The sequence below is a fragment of the Xyrauchen texanus genome, chromosome 49 (genome assembly GCF_025860055.1).
Source record: "Xyrauchen texanus isolate HMW12.3.18 chromosome 49, RBS_HiC_50CHRs, whole genome shotgun sequence".
Taxonomy (NCBI): Eukaryota; Metazoa; Chordata; class Actinopteri; order Cypriniformes; family Catostomidae; genus Xyrauchen; species Xyrauchen texanus.
The window spans coordinates 16,310,317-16,334,724 of NC_068324.1; the positions used below are offsets into that span (position 1 = coordinate 16,310,317).

Below are 24,408 nucleotides of genomic sequence, written 5' to 3' on the forward strand. Positions count from 1 at the left end.
CACAACACAAGGCAAAGTTTACAGATAGATGTTTACGGTTGCAGTCACAATTTGCTCATGAATTTAGAATTCAACTGATGTATGATCACAGGTGTGCACGTATCAGCTGTTTTACAACAGCTTTGAATTCAATCAGAATTTCAAACTGATCGAACTGTGAATTCGACAACAGCAGGTCGAAAGTTTTTTTCTTAAAATCGGCTTATGCTGATTGAAATTTGAATCACTGCCCCCAGTAGCCAAATCTGGAAGTGTTGTTGAACATAAGGGCTTGTGTGATCTCCATTTTTTTATTTTTATTTTTTCAAAGTAACAAAAGCTATTTGTATTTTTAGCTAAAAATTATATAATATAGTCAACAGCAATGCATATTTTATTAACTCTAACCCCTTACACCAGTGGTTCTCAATTTGTTCATGTCACGCATGTCATAATAACAGGGCACACCCCACATTTTGACAACTGTCTTACACCCAACCCTAAACCTAACCATCAGTGGAGTAAAATGTTTATTCTAGAGCAAAAATGCAACATTAGAATTGGGATCATCATTGTTTATGTGAATGTAACTACCTCCTGGTTCTCACAGGACCAGAACCCATGTCTTGGAGGTTGCTTGCGCAACGTGTTACGAGTAGTGCTAGAGAGAAATGTGTTCATGCTTGAACTGCTGCAAAAATGACTGATGAGGGATAGCACTAGTCGGAAATTCAGTTGATTCGGGCTGATTTCAGGGTACATGAATTTTCGGAAGCAATATGTACATTTCCGAGGAAATAATGTTGAGAACTAAAATTCGGAAGCATCTGTTTTATTAAAATGTTTTTATGTTACATAAAGTCAAGCTGTTTTTGCACTAAAGCCAGCATTTTTGTATCTTTTTGTTTATGTTCATCAAGTTCCAAATGAAACATGAATTACCTTTCATTGGTAAAGGATTTAATTGATGGTTAGATGCACTGAATATTTTTTTTTTAATAAAAATAAAATGCATTGTAACGGTTATTTGATATACTGCATGTTGTAAACTATTTTCTGTTGAATGTCCATAAAAATAACAATATTGTGATCCATTATCATGATATAAAATGACTTATGCTATACACCATATAAGATTACGGTCGCACTTCCCACCCCTGCAAGCACGTGCATATCCACTGTCACCCACAGCAGTCTTCAAAGTTGTAATCCACTTTAGCAGATGGAGCTCCTTATTCTAGCCACAACAGCAAGCAAGCTTTGTGTGTGTGACACACGTCACTCGCTGTTGTTTTTCTGGGCTGACATCTCCTAACAACAAGTCTTTTCAGGTTCAGAGGGACACACAAAGGGACAGCACGTCCAGAGAAGCGCTGACATAGCTGAGGACGGCACAAAGCATGCTCATCACATAGGGGAAAGATAGATTAAGTGGCTACAAAGAAACTGACGGGGGCTGAGTACCCATCTCTGAGTGACCAATACTGTAACAACACTACGCAAGGCCCCAGACCGGTCCAAAAAAGACACAAAAGCAACCGTCATGACAAACCTCATTCATTCAGCCTCCCTCAGCCAAAGGAAGTGATTGGAGAGAAAAGAAAAAAAAAGACTTCAATTTACAGAACTTATGCAAAGAAGTTAATTCACTAAAGCCCATTTGCAATTCGGCAAAAAGACCAACTGTTATGCTTTCGACGAGCTGTCATATTGTGTTGGCGGAAGGAAAAAAAAGAAGTGGAGAGAAGGATAAAAATCATGCTGTCCTGGTTTACTACAAGCTATTATGGATTAAAGGAACAGAAAAAGTGTCCAAAAAGAAAATATTCATTCCATGGCACAAACAAATAGAAAAAAGATGCAATATAATCTATTGTTACAATTAGAGAGTGTCAATTTGAATACTCTGCCTTTTTCTTCCGGCGAGTGTCTCTTGTTGTTTGAGAATTGAAAAACTCGAGTTTCTGAGGCATGCTGAGAGTGAAATCGCTTCATCAGAAAGCGCACTCCTGGGATGGGCCGTCCATTCAAAGCAGTTTACTGACGAGCTTGTGTTCACTTCATTTACAAACACTTAGCCGAATGGTGTGATAAATAATAGGCCAATGTATGCTGTGGCGAACACTTCTCCTTATAGGCGACATATAACTAATTGCTTCCATACCAAAACAAGATGTTGAAGGTCGTGACAAGATGACTTGTTCCCAAGTCGCTCCTAAATCTGTTCTATTTTTTATGTCTAAACTTTCCAGTCCTTCATCTGGTAATCATGACCACTCTTGAGGATGTGCGAAAAATCACGCCAAGATGTTTTGGCAAGAAAAAAAAAAGGAATTTCTATAGGTCATTTTCAGGGCATAAAGAATGACATAAACAGCATCACAAATCCTGTTTCACATTGGGGTCCTGATCACCCTGTCGGGGTTTATTTTGTGATAACCAGCTGACTATTCATTATTTTTTGCGTTGAAATTATGTAGTTATGTGAGAAGCAATAAATCACCGCAGAGCTGAAATCCACCACCGTTTGTGTCGGGATATCTTTTTTAAATTTTTTTTATTAATTAATGTCTGACTTCTCATTATCCAGTATTATTACAAGAATCCTTAAATAAATCAAATAAATAAATGAAACGAACACTGATTTGAGATAAAATTATTTTATTAGCTTACTTCTGTACTGATCACACAGTAATCCGAGAAGCAGGAAAGATGGCTTGTGGTACCCAGATGGCCCGGGCTGATAATTGGATGTGCGGTTGTTACAGAGAAATATCAGACCGCTAGATGGCGCCATTGAACAATCAGAAGCAAGCATTTAAGTGAGTCCTCTATAAATCATAAACAACAAGTTACTCACTTCATTAAAAAAAATACATATTTAAGTATTAGTCCTATAATATTTTTATTAGCATATCCTTTAACATACAGTGTGCACTGTGATGATCTTGACGGGTGCGGTTATTCACATTTAGTGAGGCCCCGTTCCGGGAACTGGATCGGTATCGGCTCCGATACTGACATCTTTAACCAGATTGGGTTTCGGTCTGAAGAGCCCAATTCAAATTCGATACAGTGTGTTAGTCATGGTCAACATGGTCAAGTTCCAGAAACTGCATAAAAGGGCATGAAAACACCCATAAAGTCTTTTATTGAAAGTATTTTGAAAAGTCTGAGTTTTCAACTGATCCTGATGGAAATCTAAAGTCCAATGTCCATAATCCTTTTTAAAGCATGGTGTTTCACGTTTGGTACATTTTCAGCTCAATTTGAGTGAAGCAGCTCATGAAAGCAGCTCTTTTCAGGGGTGCCAATAGACCTGCCACAGAGAGTTTGTTTATAAAGGGTCATTTCATCTATAAAGCACATTGGCTATTAAAAAAAAGAGAACGAGCCATTTGATATGTCCTGCCCAAACATCCTATTTCAACAGGAAATCCGCCAACACAGGACGGAAAATTGCATTCGTCAAGCCATTTTATGGGGTCACCAGCCCTCTCGTGAGTGGGCATCTTTGATATTGTTAATATTTTAGCGTGGTCGGTCGTAATGTCATAATTGTTTCATTGAGATTAGCAAGGTTGCCTCTCTGTGATTCCCTGAGCACTGAATGAAGCGGTAAACAAATGAACTGGCAGGAGAGAGGCCATGTTTCTCAATAAACACTGACACAGCCTGTCCTCGCTATGGAGACAGATAAGCCTTCTCTCAACTTTCTTTCTCTCCTATTCCTTATCCATTCACTCTCCTTCTTATTCCCAGACTCTATTTCAATCAATCTGTCTTTCTCTCACTCCCTCTCTCACCTTTTCCCCACCTCTCTCTCTCTCTCCTCTCTCTCTCTCTCTCTCTCTCTCGCAAGCACGTGGATCAATGACTTTGTGTCCCCGCGGTCATGACTAACCTGCGCGGGACCCAGACGGGCTCTTCTAACACTCCGCTACAGCTGTCGCTCTCTCTGTGCCGCCCAAAACAAGCAAATACTTCATTTGCTCAATACCTGTCACCCATGACTAACAGCATCATGGCAAAACAATGCGTTAGGAGAGAATAATTCTCGATAGAATAACAAACCACGGTGTAATACCAAGCACATTTATCTTCGCCGCTTCAGGCCCGAGCCTCTGACAACTTCAGAATATCTCATAAATCTAGGCAGATTTCCATATGCATGCAAGTAGATTGTGTGTTTATTATTTGGTGTTCACCGAGAGACACACATGAGACGATTTGTTTTTGTAAAGACACCATGAAATAAAAAAAAAAAAATGAAAAAAGCTTTTTGGCCATCTACACGAAAAAGTTGACAAAATTAACTTTTAGCACATATTTATACACATACAATGTACAGTATCTTCTCTTTTTGACTCATCTTGGACTTGGGGGGCCTTTCCAAATTTGTACCTGTAACAATAAAGGAAAGAAGGAAGCTGGGGCCGGCTTGACAAAACACATAGACATTTATTGTTGCACTTTTCAGTCACACACAAAAAGACCCCGCTTTCAGCATTACACAAAAGGTTTGCTTTTCAGCATCCAGACAGCTTTGTGCGTCTCTCTCTCTCTTGCCTGCCACTGTCTCCTCTCCTTAAATACTCCCGCCGCCCCTCATTGGAACGCGAGACTGGTGTGGCACACAGGTGGACCTCATTAACCTCATCACTGCCCAGACGTGGCCCTGCCCTGCTCGCCACAGTGCCCAATCCAGTGCGCTCTAAAATAAGAACGTCGAGCAAGAATGAGTTGATAATCATGGTTCACGGCTGTGATGTATACAAATGGCCGCTGGCCAATTAAAAATGGGGGCGGGGCAGCTGGACATGCCTTACTTATTACATGGAAAATACGCCAACACTGGAAAGAATGTCTAACCATTTCATTGAGTATTTAAAGCTGGCATCTTAATGTTAAAACACTTTCTCCTATTCATGCTTAATTTAAACACTTCACCTTAAAAAGTACAAGTAGCCACACATAAAAACACACATCAAATTTTGTTTATCTGCACAGCAGGTATTATGTTTGTCTGAATTAGTACTCCACTACAAAAAAATGCATGCCACTAATCACACTGTTGATCTATTTTTTTATGGAGCGACTTGACGAGACATACGTTTTCTCTGGCCAAGGATAAGCCCTGTGATAGCAGAGCTGGCAGACACAGACACACATAAATACAAGCATAAAGGCAAGAAAATAAAAGACTAAAGCCTAGTCTACCACCTGCAATCAACGACTGCATCTTATCAACATGTCCTGTTATCTTTCTAGACAGGTTACAACACCCACTTATATCACTGGAGCATAGACTGGACTCTATTGTAGTCTGAATGTGAATCCAGGACACAATAGTCACATTCCATGAGTTTGAACTTTATATATGTAGATGTAATTACGCTAACGTGGCAATAATTAGCGATGTCAAATAAGTCAATGGCTGATAACAAAATGTAGTAGTCCTTGATTATGCAAGCATCTGTGTTACTATTGATTATTCTTTCAAGTAGAGGTTTGTTCAAATTTAAGGATTAAATGGTGGTGGCGTAGTGGGCTAAAGCACATAACTGTTAATTAGAAGGTTGCTGGTTCGATCCCCACTGCCACCACCATTGTGACATTGAGCAAGGCACTTAAATCCAGGTTGCTCCGGGGGGATTGTCCCTGTAATAAGTGCACTGTAAGTCGCTGTGGATAAAATGTAAATATAAATGTAATGTATCATAGATAATCAGATAATCATTTAAACTTGGGCTTTTTGTGTTAACTTGGATCAGTAAGCAACTGCCCAGAAACCACCAGAACACCCTAGCAACAGTATAGCAACACACAAAAAAAAACGCCACTCAAAACACATTATCAACCGCACAACAATGCTCCACTACCGTCCACAGCACCCTTGAATTATGGAGGTGAGTTTAGCAAAAGCAAGGACCACTTACATTTGAATCTTTCATTAAAGGTGATGTAAGCGATTATAACAGTTCTTGAACGTTATGAAGAAAAAAGCAATGGCAGCAAAGTAGTGTTCTCAAATGTGTATTGACAACTGTCAAAGTGACCGTGGCCGATTATTTGTTTAATATAACTGTTTACAGACACTAGCACTGTCATAGAGACATTATATAGAGAATATGTCATTGCACCCATTTCATTGATATCTTTCAGGCAAAAGTGACATTTTCTGCTTGTTGTGTCATAAAAGAAGAAGAAGAAAAACTCGTATTGCACCTTTAACCTTTCTCATGCAAAAAGCTAAAATAAAAGAACTCCCCAACAACAAAACTGCTGCACACAAAATGAGCTTTATTAGGCCCTTAAATTAGATTTGTTTTATTTTTGTCATTTATTTAAATTCCTTGGAACACTATGTTCTTAACATGATACATCCAAGCTCTTTATTCCTGTTGAGTCTTGGGGTTTTCCTCTTAAAAAGCTATTAAACGACACTGTTTATCTAATATAATTTGTTGCCAGAATGAACTGCATGGCCATGGTCATAAAACTGTCAAGTTCAAATGAAAACATGACACTGAGCTGTACATGAGGCTGAGCTGTAAAAAAAGAGCCTGTGGGGAAACTTTTACAGTCACTGTTTATGCCACATTCTAAAATGACTTGAGACCAAGTGATAAAGGGGCCATTCACAAAGGACGTGTTGTTGCATACATCTGCACTGTTTAGAAATAATTTTTCTGCCTTTGACCTTTGCATTGCATCTTGATGCTTTTTCAGAATCTAGTGAGGTGAGTGCAGCATTGTTAAGACACCGTGTCAAGTTTAAAGTGCCGAGACAACTGCAATTCTGTTCCATTCGTTTCACCGCAACTAGATTTTTTATTGCAAGAAACTGTTCTGTGACAATCGCACCCAAGTAATTTCCAGTGATACAAAGAACCAGAGAAATTCAAAATGTTAAATTTATTGACTCATATTGTTTAAAACTAGAAATGTATGTGCATATATTGTTGCACTTCTCTGATAGGTAGACAGCAGAAAGAGGACAGGAAATTATAGGGCATGAATTTAAACTCACATCCCCTGTATGAGCACCATGGCTCAATGTGTCAGAGCATGTTTGTTAACTGCAAGGCCATGGCTCTGAAAAAAACAATCATTTTAATAATTTAAGAAATTAAACACATTTTGTATTCAGTCAATTTGATATTATGCTGCATAGGCCAATTAAGTGTTAGTCCCTCACATTAATAATTCCAAAATCTACCAACAGCCTTGTGAATGGATAAAAACATGGATGTGAAAATAAATCCTATTTTTAATGTTTAAATATTTTTTGGGGAACATATAATCATTTGGTTGTATTATGTACATATTGTCATTATATCGGCCAACCAGCTAGATATCGGCCATTAAAAAACCCATGTCTCTATGGGTTGACCACTACCAATTAATCTATTGTCTTGTTTAAGGTGAATTCAAACGAACATTAGTTTCTGGCCATAGCACTTAGCCGTAGCTTGGCTTTGTTTCTGTGGCACTTCAGAATGGCGTTCAATTGGTCAGAGAGATTGCCAGTGGGTCATAAAGAGGAGAATTGAAGTATCTATTCTCTTCCAGAAAGTGCTAGGGCTTATTTAGGTCTGAGCATGCAGCCAGGGGAGGCCGAGAGGGAGCGAGTGTGTGCCTGCTAGCCAACAGCTGCCCTGTAATTTATATTGATGAGGGGACCGGCGGCTTGCTTCCACGGTTTTGATCATTCAGGAAAGAGTAGAGAGATGAGCCTGATGAGTCTGTGTGTGTGTGTGTGTGTGTGTGTGTGTGTGTGTGTGTGTGTGTGTGTGTGTGTGTGTGTGTGAGAGTTTGCAAGGATTATGTGGGTCAGGTTTCGGTTATATTGTGGGGACCAAATGTCCCCACAAGGATAGTAAAACCTGAAATCACCTACACTGTGGGCACCAGCCAATGGTTATGATGAGAAAAAAGCTTAATAAACAGAAAATGTTTTCATTAAAATGTAAAAATAAAGTAACAAATATATTTCTGGGAGGTTTAGGAGTAGGGTTTAGGGGATAGGAAATATTATAAAATCAAAATGAAAACAACAGCAGTGAATGGAAAGTTCCCAGCATGACAGAAAAAAATAAATATGAGTATTTGTTTGTGTGTGTGTGTGTGTGTGTGTGTGTGTGTGTGTGTGTGTGTGTGTGTGTGTGTGTGTGTGTGTGTGTGTGTGTGTGTGAGCGATTATAATGTGAACTATTTAACTTTGAGCATGTGTTTGTGATGTGTATGTAGTAGAAATGATCGACTCTTGCACGGCTACCACGAAATAGGGAGAAATACCTCCGCTTGGACGCTATTTTTCCACTGAGAAAGCTGACCTACAGAACGCTGAGAGCATATCTGCTTGGGAGTGGCAACAGGTGACACACACCTGTCTCTCCCTCTCTCTCTCTCTCTAACACACACACACACACACACACACACACACACACACACACACACACACACACACAAAGACACATATACATGCACACACCCATCAATCCATCCTTGTTTATCCAATAACTTGTTAGAAACAGCACAAGCCATGATACTATTTCTGAAGTGAACTTTTTGAATTACTAATGAAGGCTTGGACGCATCATTTGTTTTGAAGCAGCAACGGCAGATTCTGATCCGTTGCGTAAGAAAGTAGTTCCATGCACAAATTAGATTTTATGTCCTTACTCGGTTTTTCCAAATTTTTTTAAATGCTCATTGTTCATGTTATTCATTGAACTGTTGTATATAAGCAATATCACACTCGCAATCGTGCTATATGGCTCTAAACCAGCACTGCTGTGATTACCTACAGCACTCGTTCTGCGGCCTCCCCTCCGAATCACAGCAGTGCTGATGTAGGGCCATATCGTTCTCTTGCTTGTGTGATATTACTTATATATATATATATATATTAGGGCTGTTGATTTAACGTGTTAATTAAGTGCGATTAATTTTACAAAAAATAACGCATTAAAAAAATGTATGCAATTAATCGCAGTGCCACCGGACCATAATAAGGAAGATTCAGCTGTATGGGCAACACGCAGTTTATACAGTGGAGAAAACAACCCACAACACAGACATGCGTTACATTCTTGCATTCAAAACACATGAAGGAGTGCAAATGCGAACTTAGGGATCTCAAGATGTGTTTAAAGATTGAGTATTAAACTATATTAAACTTGACACAGTGACCTAAACATTTTATGTTTATGACGCACCCGAGATGCTACCCAAGCATGTCTGACGCAGGTGTAAATTGACGCGCCTTAAACAAGCCCTAATAATATATATCGAACTGATTGACAAATTCAATTGTGAAATGGATTGTGTGGACTGTATGCCAATGATTGACTTATAATCAATATGACGATCAAGAATGTAATTATTAGATAAAAAAAAAATATCGATTGACAGCCCCAATATATATATATATATATATATAATGTCAATATATATATATATATATAAAAATGTCAGATTTACAGATTTACCAGCAGGACCCTTCCTCTATACATTATGTGTCTTTTGAGACCTCTCTCTGTCAAACAACGCCCCTTTGACCTATGTCCACGGCCTTCTCCGTGTCATCTTCACACTTCAATCTCTAAGCCTTCTCTTCATCTCCCTCTTTCTCGTTCTATCTGACATGCATCATTAGCATGTCTTTCATTGAGATTAAATAGTGAAGTCCGGTCTGCCTCCGTGGCTTTGAACCCTCTCACTTGAAACGTTCTTTGATTTCAGTTCCCTCAGTTAAGGAGAGGTGATCAGCAATGTAATTAAGATAGCAGTAGCACCCTACGAGAAAGGATGAAAGACCAGCAATCCACCTTTATGCTGGCTGAATGGAGAAGACAGCTACAACTGGCTTTTTCTGAAGCCCTTCAACAAGTCAAGTGAATGTAGACAGATGAACAGATGACAAGATAATTTCTCATTAGATACATTTCTTGATGACTTAAACTCAAACAAATACAGCCTCTCACGAATGGAACAAATATTGGCCAATGCTTATCCAACAAGTGTCTTCTCATTCAAACATTTAAACATTAAAAATAGGGCTGGATATTGTCAACTGCCTCATTTAATAATAGTCATCGCACTACATATGACATGATTCAATACATTATAATGCATCACAATGTCGTAATTGGATAGCATTTGAAACTGCACAAAATGAGTAAACGTGTCTTTGCAAGAGAGAATTGATCAGTTTGAACATTTTGCTTCACTGTTGTCCTATATGGCATCTCATAGAATCTGAATAAACAGTAGCATACAATGTCGTTCATACAATTTTTGTCTCTTGACCTCACATAATGATTGATAGCACACTATTATTATGACCTATGAAGATAATGTATTACTCACAAGTGTGTGTCTTCTTTGTTACTGAAATACCTGCAAGAGAGAGAGAAAAAAAAACAGATTAAATACTTTTATAAAATGGTTTATTAATAAATAGGAGTGGATTTGTTTTTTTAGGATGAGACAGTGAAACTGTACTAAAAACCATACTATAGTGAGGTCATTTTAAATACTGCTGAAAGCAATGAAAAATACAAAGCAGGCTGACAGCATATTGGAACGGAGATGCTGTAAGCCGCAACATTGACCGAAGGCCAGAGCTAGCTTTGACTGTGCTAATGCTTCCTCGCACTGCCACTGGCTGTGCCTAAGCAAGGTCAGGAGGGTCAGTTTGTTGCAGTCACACCGACCAGCCAGTTGCTTTGCTGTCACGGTTGACCTCGATGTGATGGAAATGAACAGGAAATCACATACAGAATGCTAAGCAGATCTGTGAATATGTTCATTTAGTGTAGCCCAGAAGTGCCGGGTGCAGCTTTATGCCTGACCTTATAAAGCATGATTAATACGACTGTGTTATGTATGAATGTGTGCATGATTTGCCGAAACCGAGGGTCCCATGTGGACTGAGCACGCTCATGCTCTATTGGCCAGAGCGCACTAATAGATCCCCCTTGTCATGCGGAAGCAATGGCTATTTTTTCTACAGTTTGCATTTGAAACTCAAGTGACATCAAGCTGACATGATTCAATAATTCCACAGAAAATAAAAGGGTCTGGCCAGAGATAATGATGCTTCAGACAAATTTTGAGAGAAAAGGGAATTCAAGGCAAAGATGGTAAAGCCAGTAAGCATCCACACTTTGAGACAGTCACACCTGAGGGCACGTCAACAAAACACAGAAAGGACCTAGGACCAATACTTGTGGCACTCTGGTCAAGATTTTCAGATTGACAATGCTAGCGCCGAAAGCGCCTTGTAAGCAACATTACAAAAAGACAAAAACAAGCAATAGACCTCCTGTTAGTCACATCTACAATCAAATCACAAAGCATTCAGTGTCTAGTTAACAGCAGTTACTGAAATATGACGTCAAACTAGGGCTTTCAGTGACATGGGCTAAGCCCACTGGCAATATTCTAAGAGCCAGTGTATCCCACAACATAAAAGACCCTATAAAATTGTGCAGTGCAGTTTTCATGCCATAATCTTTTTTGTAAGCAAAAAAAAAAAAAAAAAAAAAAAAAAAATCTATCTATCTCTCTCTCTCTCTCTCTCTCTCTCTCTCTCTCTCTCTATATATATATATATATATATATATAAAACAAAGGTCCAAGGAAATAAGCCATTTATCCAATCACTTTTATTTGGGCCAGTTTCTTTCCTGATGTGCCCTTACATTTTTCAAAACGGAGAAAGTGAAGGTTGTACCTCCAGTCTCGGTGTATTATCTGTCTGGAAATGGGAAAAGTCAACAATATCGGCCATGGTCTAGTGGCTTATTTATTAGCTTTAGGAAAGTATTTTGGTTTGGTAATGTCATACCATTTAGAGCATTTATAACATTCATACCTTTTGAGGGCAACGTTGAGTGCAAATCATCAACAGAAAGGTTTCATTAGTAGATTACTGGGTGAAAATACCACAAACTTGACCACATATTTCCAAGCTGAAAGCTTGAATGTTTGTTAAAGTCAGCATGAACTTGTTTTAAGTTACTTATCACATTACTTGTGATAAGTGACATATCTGAGATACCCGCCCACTTTTAAGGCCATCTTGGAAGTATATCACCATTACAAACTTTAATTTGAAGCAGAGGTGTATTTGAAAATCTGACAAAAGAGACAAGCCTGTGTACTTAACGTCTTTTCATGATGGAATGAACTGCAATGCATGAAGCATTGCGAATGAAGCAAGCAACAATTAAATATGATGGATAAACATAAAACTCTTGATTTAAAGTTGTTAATCATAAGAGTAGAAACAATATATTTTCATATAACTGCAAAATAATCTGATTTATACAAATAAGTAGTTTGAGAATGTAGGGAAACTGAACATATTTCGTCATTCACAGTGCATCCTGGAAGTGGGCAGTTGCTGCAGAGCTCTTTTGGTTTGTTTTGTTTGTCGCAATTCTCTTATTGTTGGATTATTTCTCTTTAGAATTATGGGTAATGCATTTCTTTCCCAGGAATTCCACTATTAAACTCAATTTCTAAAACAATTTCTAGTTTAAATAACGCATTCATGATGGATTCAGCAGAAGCATATACCATTGAGGATAACCCCAGTCTTTGATCCAACTTCAGTCACAGTCACTCATATGATACTTGTCCATTCCTGCCTTTCTCTCCATGTGATCCCATCCTTTTTCTTTAACACTATTAGCTATCTGTCTCTAATCCTTCCCAAATCACAACACCTCTTCTGTCAATGTCACTTACACATATGAAAACCAATCTTAACAAAAAAAAATATACTTGCTCGTAAATTATTACTGTCAAAAAGAGGATTTGGATAAATGGACTGTTGCTAGGAGAGAGAGGGGAGGGAGCCCACTTCCTCCTCTAGGTGTCATTGAGAGGGCTCTGATTGGAGGGTGTAAGAGGAAGGGGCCAGGGAACCAATGGGTGAACAGCGTTTGGAGCTGGAGGGGGTCTGGGTCTAGGCCCTGACACCAGTGAAGCCTGCCAGGTTATGTCTGCTCCACTGGAAGACAGGGTGATGGGTCAGTTTGGAGGTGAATCCATCCTTGACAGATGGAAAAAGCTTGTACGGCCTTCTTCAAAGGACAACATCAGGATTGCTGTTAAAAAGAGCATTGCAAATTTAGCAACTCTATAAAAAGAGGAAACGGGAAGAACACTATCTCTTAAGATAGGAAAATAAATCTACCCCAAGAACACACCAACACAAAATGTATTTATTATAAAATAGTTATAGTTATTATTATTATTATTATAGACAGACAGTGAGAAGTGTGAGACAGAGATTGGATGGATGGATGGATTGATTGATTGATTGATAGGCGGGTGTAAATCACAAGATATCATATTGTATCGTATGATACGATGCTCACGATTCAATACGATTTGTATCGTACAAACATAAACAAACACATTATAGTGTAATTAAAACCAAGCAGCACAACATTGAGAGCACAGGACAGGCAGGACATTGAGAAAACACAGGAAAAGTGCTCACAGGAAAGCAAAGCAACACACTTACAGTACATAGGTGAGAAGTCGATGGCAAACAGCAAGTTTGTTGTACTGTAGCGGTACAGTGTTGAATTTGCCAAACAAATGTGTGATGTCCCGGTGCTATTGCGCATTAAAACAGGTTTTATTTAAGATGACAGTGCCGCGCAAATAGGTGGATTTGCTAGGCAGAAACAGCAGCAGCAACTTTAACAGCAGACCCTCCCAGCTGACACGGAGCATAACATGCACAACAACACACTCAAAGCTATAAAAAAAAACAGCTTATTAAATAACGTAAAAGAAATGTGGTTACATGAGACATCTAGACTTCTACGATAATTCCCTGCTTTTGATGTTGAAATAATATTTGAATAATATTGGATTATGTACATATCCAGTAAAGCCAGAGGTCAGCGTCCTTGAATAAGTTTGAGTGAAAAATGTGTGGCTGCTCGTATCGTATTGTATTGTATCGTGAGGCTATACATCGTATCGTGAAATGTGTGTATTGTTGCATGCCTAATGGATGGATGGATGGATGGATGGATGGATAGATAGTGACTTTGCCAACAGAAGTTATAGTAAATTCATAAGAAATTATGCTTTCGGATTTCACATTGGCTCTGACGTAAAAAATTTGCTTGTTATCAGTCGTGGACATGAAAGTCAATTCAAGGCTAAAGTCTTATAATTTCCACTTTTTGCATCAGCCAAGCTAAAGGTCATGTTTCCTGATGTGTACAGGTGAGTCATACAACTGATTTAACCCACATTCAAATAGTCCACATATATATTCTCAGTTATCATGTTGCATTTGCTTTCTTGATTATTTTTATTTTTATTAATATGTAATATTGTACATACAATAGCATTTCACAATCAGAATGTATTAGTATGTATATAGTGACTGTCAGGGGCAAACAGTACTGATATAAGTCTACTGTGTATTTCCTGGAAAATATTCTAAGCATGTCCATGGCCATCATTCACTGCTTTTTTCCCTTTTGTAGATTCCATATGCTGAGCACACTGATAACTGTTTGAAGTTAACCTTTAGCACATCTGCCATGGAGGGGCAAACCACCTGCATTTGTGCCAGGTAAAGCTGTCTGTATGGCAGATGGACTACACACGGTGACAGTGTCACACTGATCTGGGCCCAGCTTCAACTGATAAAACCTTGTCATTCTCATTTTTAAGATAATTCAAAAAATGATCTCACATCTGCCTAAACAGTCAGAGACTTTTATTCCTAATCCCAATCTCAGTATAAAATTGTACATTAATACAGTATACATCATTATTTTAATAATGACAGTGGGAATTTTATATATTTTTTACAGATGTTTTCTTCAGCAGATGATTTGATTCGATTTGTGCACATCCCTTTTTGCAAAATTTTTACTGATAAATGCAATTAAGAGAGGATGGGAAATCAGCGGAAGAGTGAAAGAGAAATGGTATGGGAACATGACCTGGTCTGGATTTGAACCCGGGTTACAAAATGAACATCACAATTCAATAAGTTGGAGCAGTTGCAGTGACCACAAAACCACATCTCTGACTGTAAGAAATTTTTTTACTTGCATTTGGCACCCTGCAAGCTTTAATATTTGACCCTGGATGTGCGGTTCTGCCCCCACCCAGCTAACAGCACTCAAGCCCTGCGTCTGGGTCTGCAGGGCAAGCCGTGCATCATAATTCCAGCTTCCTAAGCTCCTGACAGGGAATGATTATCATTGATGGTTATTGTCACCGGGGCGTCTCCGGCGGGGGTGCTTGACGTGCTGTGCCTGGGTTCGGCACTCTGTAACATTCAATGTTAGAGTCTCCTTCACGTAATGGAGCTGTCCCCACACCGAGCTAATGGGAACGATCCATTTAACCTGAGGCAGAAACACACAGATGAGGAAGTTCCTAGTCCCATGGCCCCACCCCAAATGACTGCTGCTGGTCAGACTGCTTGATTCATTGAACTGCTGCTTCACACTTATCCTCATTCACTGTTCAGTCTTTGAAAACTACAGAAGGGGGAGGACATTGGCATTCTCAGCTATATTAGGACACAAGATGGTGCAAACACCAATGGAGAAGTGGGGGAAAATGTCAGAGGTGGAGGTGGGTGGGTTGCTTGAGGGATGGTGGACCCCTAACTTAATTCTGCATTTTGTTGAAAGAGTGGACCCTCGTTTTTTTTTTTTTGTTGTAGGCATCTTAAGATTGTAAGAAACGGTCCTCAACTCAGTGATTTGAAAACTCACAACCACGATTATAATTTTTTCAGTTACAAATGCATTGATTTTGCTACATTTACACACCTCATTCACACTGGAACGACATTTCCCTCCCCTGAAAAAGTTTTCACTCCCCTAGTTTTAGGCAGGCAACATAAAATGATCAGAACAGATGGTGGACTCAATGCCATACTGGGACATAATCTAAAAGTAGACAGTCGGTTTCGGCTAGGCAATGTGAAATGGAAAGAACAGTTGGTGAACTCAACCTCATTCTAAAGAATGTTATTGTCGAAGAGAGGACCATTGGTTTTAGCTAGATGTTGTAAAATGGTAAAAACATTTGCTGGACCCAACGTCATTCTGTCATATAAAGGAAGAGTGGACCATTGATTTCAGCTAGGCAATGTGAAATAATAAGGAGTTGTTGGACTCAAAACCATTCAATGTTATAACTGAAGAGTGGACCATTGATTTTAAGTAAACATTTTAAGAACAGTTGCTGGAAACAATATCAATCTGCAATAAAATAATAAAATAGACCACTGGTTTTTAGTAGGCATTGTAATTTGTGAAGAACAGTTGCTAAACTTAAAGTTATTCTTTGATATAATCGAAGAGCGTCTGGTAGGCATCATACGCTGACCAAAAACAGGGCCTGGAAGGACTCATGTCTGCTAAATTATTGTATTAAAAGTGCTAGTTTTGCCCAAACACACTTTGTATGTATTTTTACACACTTAAGAAACTAACCATGTAACAGGTTAGATGTAATAGGGAAGTTGTGACATACTACAATTGTTAAAAGCCACTGTGGACACATTTGAAGAAAATTTTCTTCACTTTTGTTTTTAGCATCAACAAAAGACATGATTATACCGCTAACATTGTGGTTTCACAGACATCTTTAGTTGGTCAGAAAACAACATGCGGTACACATTCTTTTGCAGATAAAAAAATGTACAATAAAGTCCCGTCTAAAAATATAGTACAATACTTAGCACTGTATTGATAATGTCTCAGTTACGTGAAACGCTCCATAGGGGCCTCTGTTAAGCGCCACAAGCCAACAAATCGTTCCTACTCAGGAATGAGACACAATGTAATCGCATTGGGACACGCCCTGTGTGTCACATGTTCTGAAGCCCTTGTACAATCACGCCGATTTGTTGGCTCGTGGCGCTTAACAGACGCCCCTAGGGAACTGTCACAGGCTGCATAAAAGCGTTCTCTTTGGCTCCATCGAGTCAGATTTTCTTCAAGAAGGCACGAGCCAAAGCAACTGCTAGATAGTATTGCCAGTTTACGCAGCATCTCATTCCCACTCAGTGACCCAGGGTTACGTTTCATGTAACTGAGACGTTCCCTTTCGAAGGAACTTGAGATGCGTAATTGCATAGGAGAAGAATATATATTCACGCCATGCGAACAGTAGCTGCCAACTGTCTACACCCGTATGGCAAGAATTTATTGATGCACAAGCGAGCTAAAGCTGTTTCACAGCGCTGAATTTTTCTACCACCGACTGGACTGCATCACCGAACAGTCCGGATTGTGACACATCGGCAATCATAATAAAGGCCTTGTCTTTGTCATGAATGTCTGTGAGTGTAAGTCACAGATTGTGTTCCGCCGCCATGAGTCCCGTCATATTCCAACCAATCGCACAAGAAATATGTTTGGTAACTCTTCAAATCAGAAGCTCAGGGCAGTTCCATAAGCATCCAGTCCAGCTCCCTAATCTAAATCTCTCATAAAAGGGGCCTGGTAGGCTTGCAAAACCGCCAGAGTGTGCAACTCTGCACAGCTTCAAGGGAAGAGTAGGCCTCGATTTCCATGTGGTCACATGTGGTATTTTGTAATAACCTCCAACAACTCGATATAAGTTACCGAAGGTCTGGAAATCTGACAGCTAGAAGGCAAGGCTTCGGCCTGACCGCCGGCGTTGATCCTCAGAATCCGATGCTGCCATAGACATGGCATTCTCAGAGCAAAAGGAAACCACTGTGCGGGCCTCAGGGCAATAACGCAAATGTCCACATGCAAACTCCACGGAGAATGTGTAGTCGAATCTGGGGAGAGTGACAGAGAAAACCGAAAGTTGGCCTGGTGCTCAGCTCCCATCTTCTCTGTATCTATGCCGGCCTCCCACGAGTCACACGGCTGCATGTCGCTGGCAGACACGTGACCTGTGCCAGCACGCGGCTTGACTGAATTTCAGGAGGCAAGCCATTCACGGAGCATCCTGGTGTTCATTAAGCAGCTTGAGTTCCCACGAAAGGGAACCAGGGTTACGTTTCATGTAACCGAGAATTTATCAATACAGTGCTATGTACTGTACTTTCTTAGATAATCAAAAACATAAAGTGATAGTCCACCCAAACAATGAAAATCCAGTCACTATGTTATCCCAAACATGTATGACATTTTTTCTTGCATGGATCACAAAAGCAGATGTTAAGCAGAAGTTTTAGGGACTGACTGCCTCAATCCCCATTCAAAGTATAGAAAACAAGAACAAAATGCTTTAAACTTCTCCACTTGTGTTCCACTGAAGAAAGTCTTAATGAGTTTATTCCATATTCCATGAAAGACAGATCCAGCAAAAATGTTCCATTATGAACACCCCTAGTTATTCATATTTATTTTTGGAATGAAACATCTAAAGGATGAACAAATTTTATCTCACAGACTTCTCTGCTCATATTTACCAAGGGCACCAATATTTTTGGCCACCACTGTGTGTGTGTGTGTGTGTGTGTGTGTATATGTATGTATATATATATATATATATATATATATATATATATATATATATATATATATTTACACCTTTGTACCTACAGTACATTTTACAAAGTTTATTCAATCACACCAGAGAACGGATCTCATCCAAGTTTCATTCTGTCAAAGTCATTTCAACATTCTCTTGCCCGTTTTGTTCTGACACACTTAGACTTATTATACCTAATAAACTTTCAAATGCAAAATGCAATGATTAAAGAAGCTTGATGATTTTCATCATCTCCCCTCCTAATATACTAAAACACTTGGAGAGTCTTTGTGTTCACCAGGGAGTTTCAAGAGAAAAATTACTTGTTCATCTCTAGGCGCTGTTATTTCTGGTCATTTCTAATTGGTTTTAACTAAAATCAAGCCGCCTTGCTGGCTCCACAGGTTCCTACTGAACGATTCACCATTTCACATCTCCACAAAGCAGATTTGCATCTAAATTAGTTTTAGAGGATGTAGAAATTACACAGATGTAGTGTCTCAGTGAAAAGGAGAACATGATGGGAAACAGTGCAGAAGTTTGTTTTGGGGAGCATGAAAAAGAAGACACAGATTAAGCAAGTAGAGGAAAATCTCTGAAAAGAAATTACTTTATCCAGAATAGAGATCTCAAATATACAGCCTGTAAGCCAATTTTTGGATTTTAGAAATTACCTGGCACCCAGATAATTTGAGTTTGGGGACCCTGATATAGAGGTGACAGACAATCCAGTCAGTTTAGAGGTTGGAGATCCTGCAGAGATACAGTTGAAGATACAGACCTCAAGTGTATCCTCCATAGCAAAGGCTCAGGACTCTCCAGGTAAGTCCCTAATATTGCCTAGTAGCTGGTGAATAATGAATAGCAGCAAAGAGGATTGATGTAGGCCCAGGAAGGGCACATGAACAGTAGGCATGGCTGGCAGGCAGATTGGAGACTCTGACAGAATTTTAATTGTACTGCAGGGAGTCCGGACGATAAGCGGCATTGTTATTGCTAAGATGCAGCAAAACAGAAGCTCATTCAGCTGAGTGCTTAAACAAACGATGATTACGCCAAATCGGTCCCACAACGCAGCATAACCATTACAGAATCAGATGCAGAAGTCTTTAGAGGTGCTCATGTGAGAATAAAGTAACCAGTTGATCACAGGAAAACACGGATAATGCATAGTTATTCTTTGGAATGCTGACTCTAACCTTGCTTTGGCAGAGGCAAACTTGCAAGGGTTTGGTGTTGCCGAGTAAAGTTTTAATCAGAACTCTTTTCAACCAAAATGGTGCTGAAGCTCATGCCAGAGTCTGTATTCCAACAGGGAATCTGCAAACATAATGCAATGTAACAAAACTTTAAGTAATAAGTCTTACTCTTAGTTACTTCCTCCTAGTTTTAAAAAAAACTAAATATATATGTGTATATATATATATTTTAACATCCAAACATTACTGTTTAGTTTATTTTAATGAGAGCGCTCCAGTTTTGTTTTGTTCTTTTGATCTAATTTTACTTTGCATTGCAGTTGTTTTGTCTTGAGTTTACATTTACATTTATGCATTTGGCAGACGCTTTTATCCAAAGCGACTTAGAGTGCACTTATTACAGCGACAATCCCCCCGGAGCAACCTGGAGTAAAGTGTCTTGCTCAAGGACACAATGGTGGTGGCTGTGCGGATCGAACCAACGACCTTCTGATTACCAGTCATGTGCTTTAGCCCACTACACCACACCACTCACCAGTTGTTGTTGTTCTAAAAACTTGAACAGTGGTGAGGAAATTATTTCCACTCACTGGGCAAATAATGTTACTGATTACTTGTTGGAGACCAACAAGTTTAAGGGTCCAGTATAGAACCAGTTTTTCTGACACAGAACCACCTTTTCCTCTTTGAAAACTTATGAAATGTTTCCAGAATGTGTACTGGTACCATGTCAGAGAAAAAGGGTATCAATGCTGGCAATATAAGCATCTTTTTCTCACTCAGATGATCTGATATCATTTAGAATTGAGGGGTCAGTGAACCCCTGTCCTCTCCCACACTCCACTGATGCCATTCCTCAGTAATCTGTCCATTATCCCTGACTGAGCTCCACATGAAACCTGAGCCCATCATCATAAACAAAGCCCTCATCTCCAACAGACCACCAAGAAAAACAGTTGACCGTGGCATTGGTGACACGAAAAAGTTCTACTGAAATCGCCAATCGAGCAACATTCGTGAAAAAACTAAATATCCTCAGTCTGTGCTGCAATGTATGCATATTTATTATTTGCTATTATTTCCCATACTAAGAATTACATTCCATGTAAAGCTTGCATAATACTCAAAAATGTTTACTTTACGATGAAAAGCTAAATTGCCTTCAGGATGGGGAGGGTTCAAGAAAAAGCAAAATAATTTAATGAATTTATTTACAGTATCTATTTATTTAACAAACCAAAGTCATCTCCTCAGGCAGAGATTGGGCCCGCATTAAGCAACTGCAGAGATGACAGTATATGCAATCTTTCAGTGTGTGTGTGTGTGTGTGTGTGTGTGTGTGTGCGTGTGTGTGAATAAAATCATGGCGCTGTGGTCTGTGGTTACAGCTCATGAGTTTGACTTAATATATAAATATATACTGAGGAACATTTACCATTCTTAAGAGCCAAGAGCTATTTCAGATCTCCATTCGTCTAGAATACTAGCCAGCACTGGGAAAGTGTATGTGAGCTTGTGTGATCAAGAGGTTAGATTTGTTGTCTTTTAGCTGAAACAAAGCCAGTCTTTCACTTTTCATATGAATTAAAGAGATATATGAGCCACAAATAAACATTCTGTCAAAACGCTATTGTATGTCATTTGAAGGTTTATAATATAGCACTATTTTGGGACATTAAACAATATAATGTATTATGGACTACTTTTACGGGTGACCGTGATTTAACCAAGATGTGCTCTTGGATCACCATTTTTGTTGAACAAGATGGTGATTAAACGATGATCGTATTTTAGGAACTCCTTTAGGAAATGTGCTCATTTTAGCAGTAGCACCCACTGATGTAGTGGAAATTACGTTTGTCAAACTGTCCTTGCAGGGAAACCACAACAAAAAGTCACATGGTTTTCAATTGCATCCATAGCAGTCATGCATTGGTACTGCCAGCAAGTTTTGAGGCAGACTCTGTTGCTTAAACCAGCTTAAACCAGTTGGTCTGCTGATCTTAGGTGATTTAAGCTGGTCTTATAAGGTTTAATATGGTTTCCAAGCCTTGAAAATTGAGATTAGTTGGGAGGCCAGCTGCTTTGCCAACGAAACCAGTTAAAAAGTGCTCAAACCCACAATTAAACCAAACAAATAACAAGCCTGACCAACATGGTAGACTAGTTAAGATCAGAAAAGACCAGCAAACCAACTTAGGCTGGTTTTTTTTATTTTACAACTGCTGCAGAAGAAAACAGTCTAAACCAGCTGGGAGAGCTGGTCTTCAGCCAGTCTCTTAGCCAGACCAGCTGAAAGGTGCCCAAAACACCTCTAAAACCAGCCAAAATACCAGCCTGACTGGGCAAGGAGACTAGTAAACCAGCTTAGGCTGGTTTAAGCTAGTTTTATCAGAATGGTTTCTGACTCATAATGAAGGCGACTAAAATTCCATCCCTCAGTTTCCTCTGATGGTGAACTGCTGTTGATTCATCTCAAAATGTCAGTGCAAAAAAAAAAACAGCAGATGTATCAACTTCAGTTCAACACGCCAGTGTGGATTGCAGTGAAGCACTTGCATATCTTCTCTTTCATCTCTCAAGCTACTGAATGTCTGAACTCTGAAGCTAACATCGTCTTGAGGAGAATGGGTTGACGTACTTTCCAAGGCCGACCACATCTAAGGCCGCTATCTACTATGCTTCCCTAAGTATTTCACTTGAATTGTTCACACTTTAATTTAACTTTTTCTTTACCCCACCCCCTCCTTTCGTCTGACGAGTGCATTCTCAAGTAAAATGGTGTACCGTACGCAAATCCTGCCATCCACAAGGATATTCAAAAGTGTCTGCCATGATGCTAGGATGTTTTTGCTGTTTGCCAGGGTGTTGGCTAAATTGTTTTGAGTTGTACTTAGACTGTTGATATGCGGTTGCTTGGGTGTAATGGGCGTTTGCCAGGGATTTACTATGCATATGCTAAGAAGTTTTGATTTGTATTTTTTTTGTGTTGCTATGCAGTTGCTATATGTATTTTGGGTGGTTGCTAGGGTGTTGATAAGCAGTTTTAAATGGTATTTAGTGTGTTGATATGCAAATTTATGGTGTGGAGAGAAAGAAATGGAAAACCCAGAACGGAGATAGAGACCAGAGATTACAAAATGCTTTGTGAGCGGGGAGGAAATTGCTGTTGCCCTGCTCCACTCACATATGGCATGCTTTAATTCCGGTTTTAGTTCATTAAATTGCAGAAAATGCAATGGTGAAACCGAAAGAAAGACCAGAGAGAATCCACCCTGTTCACATCCTGCACTGACCAATAAAGCTAATTGCCCCAGGAAACCTCTCAGGTAATAAAGCCCCCTATTAGATGAATTACATGTCTGTCAATTCTCTGATTAATGTCACAGAATTACTGCATATCCCCTGGTCCAGGAGCAGGGAGGGAATATCAAAGGATCTCTCAAGATTTTTGCAAGATCGACGAATGGGAAGGCAGAGGAATTTACTTGCAGCTACCGAACATGGCCGCAGTCATGCCTTGCACTTAGTTCTGCATCTATCTTTCATGTTTTTCATAATTAAAACCTGAGAGCTCGGCCAGCTCTCTTCCGAGTGTGTTGTGAAGATCAAAGGGTCTCTTGTAACAGAGGGGAGTCGATCAGAGTAGTCACTTTCCAGCCAACGGGGTTCAGGCTTACTGCTTCAATATCCTGCAATTATTTGGGCGTGTGTGATATGAGGAGCTAATGAGGTTGGCAGCAAATGAACAATAAATAAACGTGTATCTCCTCAATAAAAGAATAACTGTATAACTGAAAAAAGCTAAATCTGTAACAATCCATTATATGTACACTGATTGTATAAATGAATGGATGGAGTAAATAGGTAGTACAAAAGTCGCTTTATCAATGCAAGGGTTTGTGGGTGGTTGCCAGGTTGTTGCTATATGGTTGCTTAGATGTTCAGGTTTGTTGCTAAGTTGTTTACTGACCCAAGACATAAATATTAAGAGTGGAGAAAGGAAACAGGATTGGAAAAAGGGGGACAAGAGGCGGACTCGAACCTAGGTTGTCTGTACAATATAAATACATTCACACCGTCGTTACAGTCATTGCAGGGACACTAGGGGTGCAGTTTGTCTTCAATTTATCTGTTTCCACCAGCCTATTGGAGTGCAAATAGCCGCACTGGGTGACAGGTGCTATTTACATCTAGTGCAAATAGTCACTCCGTTTGTATATTCAGTGAATTACAGCCACTTCCATCGCAACCAATTGATGGTGTATTTGTGCAATCACAAATATACAAATGGGCCATGATTATCTACTAATTTATAATCAAGCAGAAAGGGTGTTTTCATTCTAGAGAGAATTTCTTTGGACAAAATCTTTTATTCGCCTCTGGGTACAAGATGAGTCATCTATTTGTTTAATTTGTTTTCTCAGGAAGATAAGTTTTCAGGTCATACATCTGCTAAATGGCATCAAAGCCAAGAGACAGTGACTAAAAGTCACAAATTAATTTGAACGATGTCTTAAAGTCTATGATAAAAAGAGACCATGCAAATTCTATAAACTACAGTACAGCATGTGTTACACACAAGATTCCACAGGCTAAAACTGTCTTTTTAGCTCGCAAAACAAACACAATATGCATAATCTAGTTTTCTTTTTCCCAGCACAGTGGGTCCCAAACCTCGTTAATGTTTTACCATCTA

At 39.3% G+C, this 24,408-nt stretch overlaps 1 protein-coding gene across 1 annotated transcript in view; it reads right to left on the reverse strand.

Moving 5' to 3' along the window:
• Window positions 1–24,408, reverse strand: part of LOC127640192 (nuclear receptor ROR-alpha A-like) — a 429,438-nt gene that overhangs the window by 120,213 nt on the left and 284,817 nt on the right. Inside the window, exon 2 of the mRNA XM_052122627.1 lies at window positions 10,357–10,386. Within this exon, the coding sequence (XP_051978587.1) occupies window positions 10,357–10,386 (30 nt within the window). The remainder of the gene's footprint in view (window positions 1–10,356; window positions 10,387–24,408) is intronic.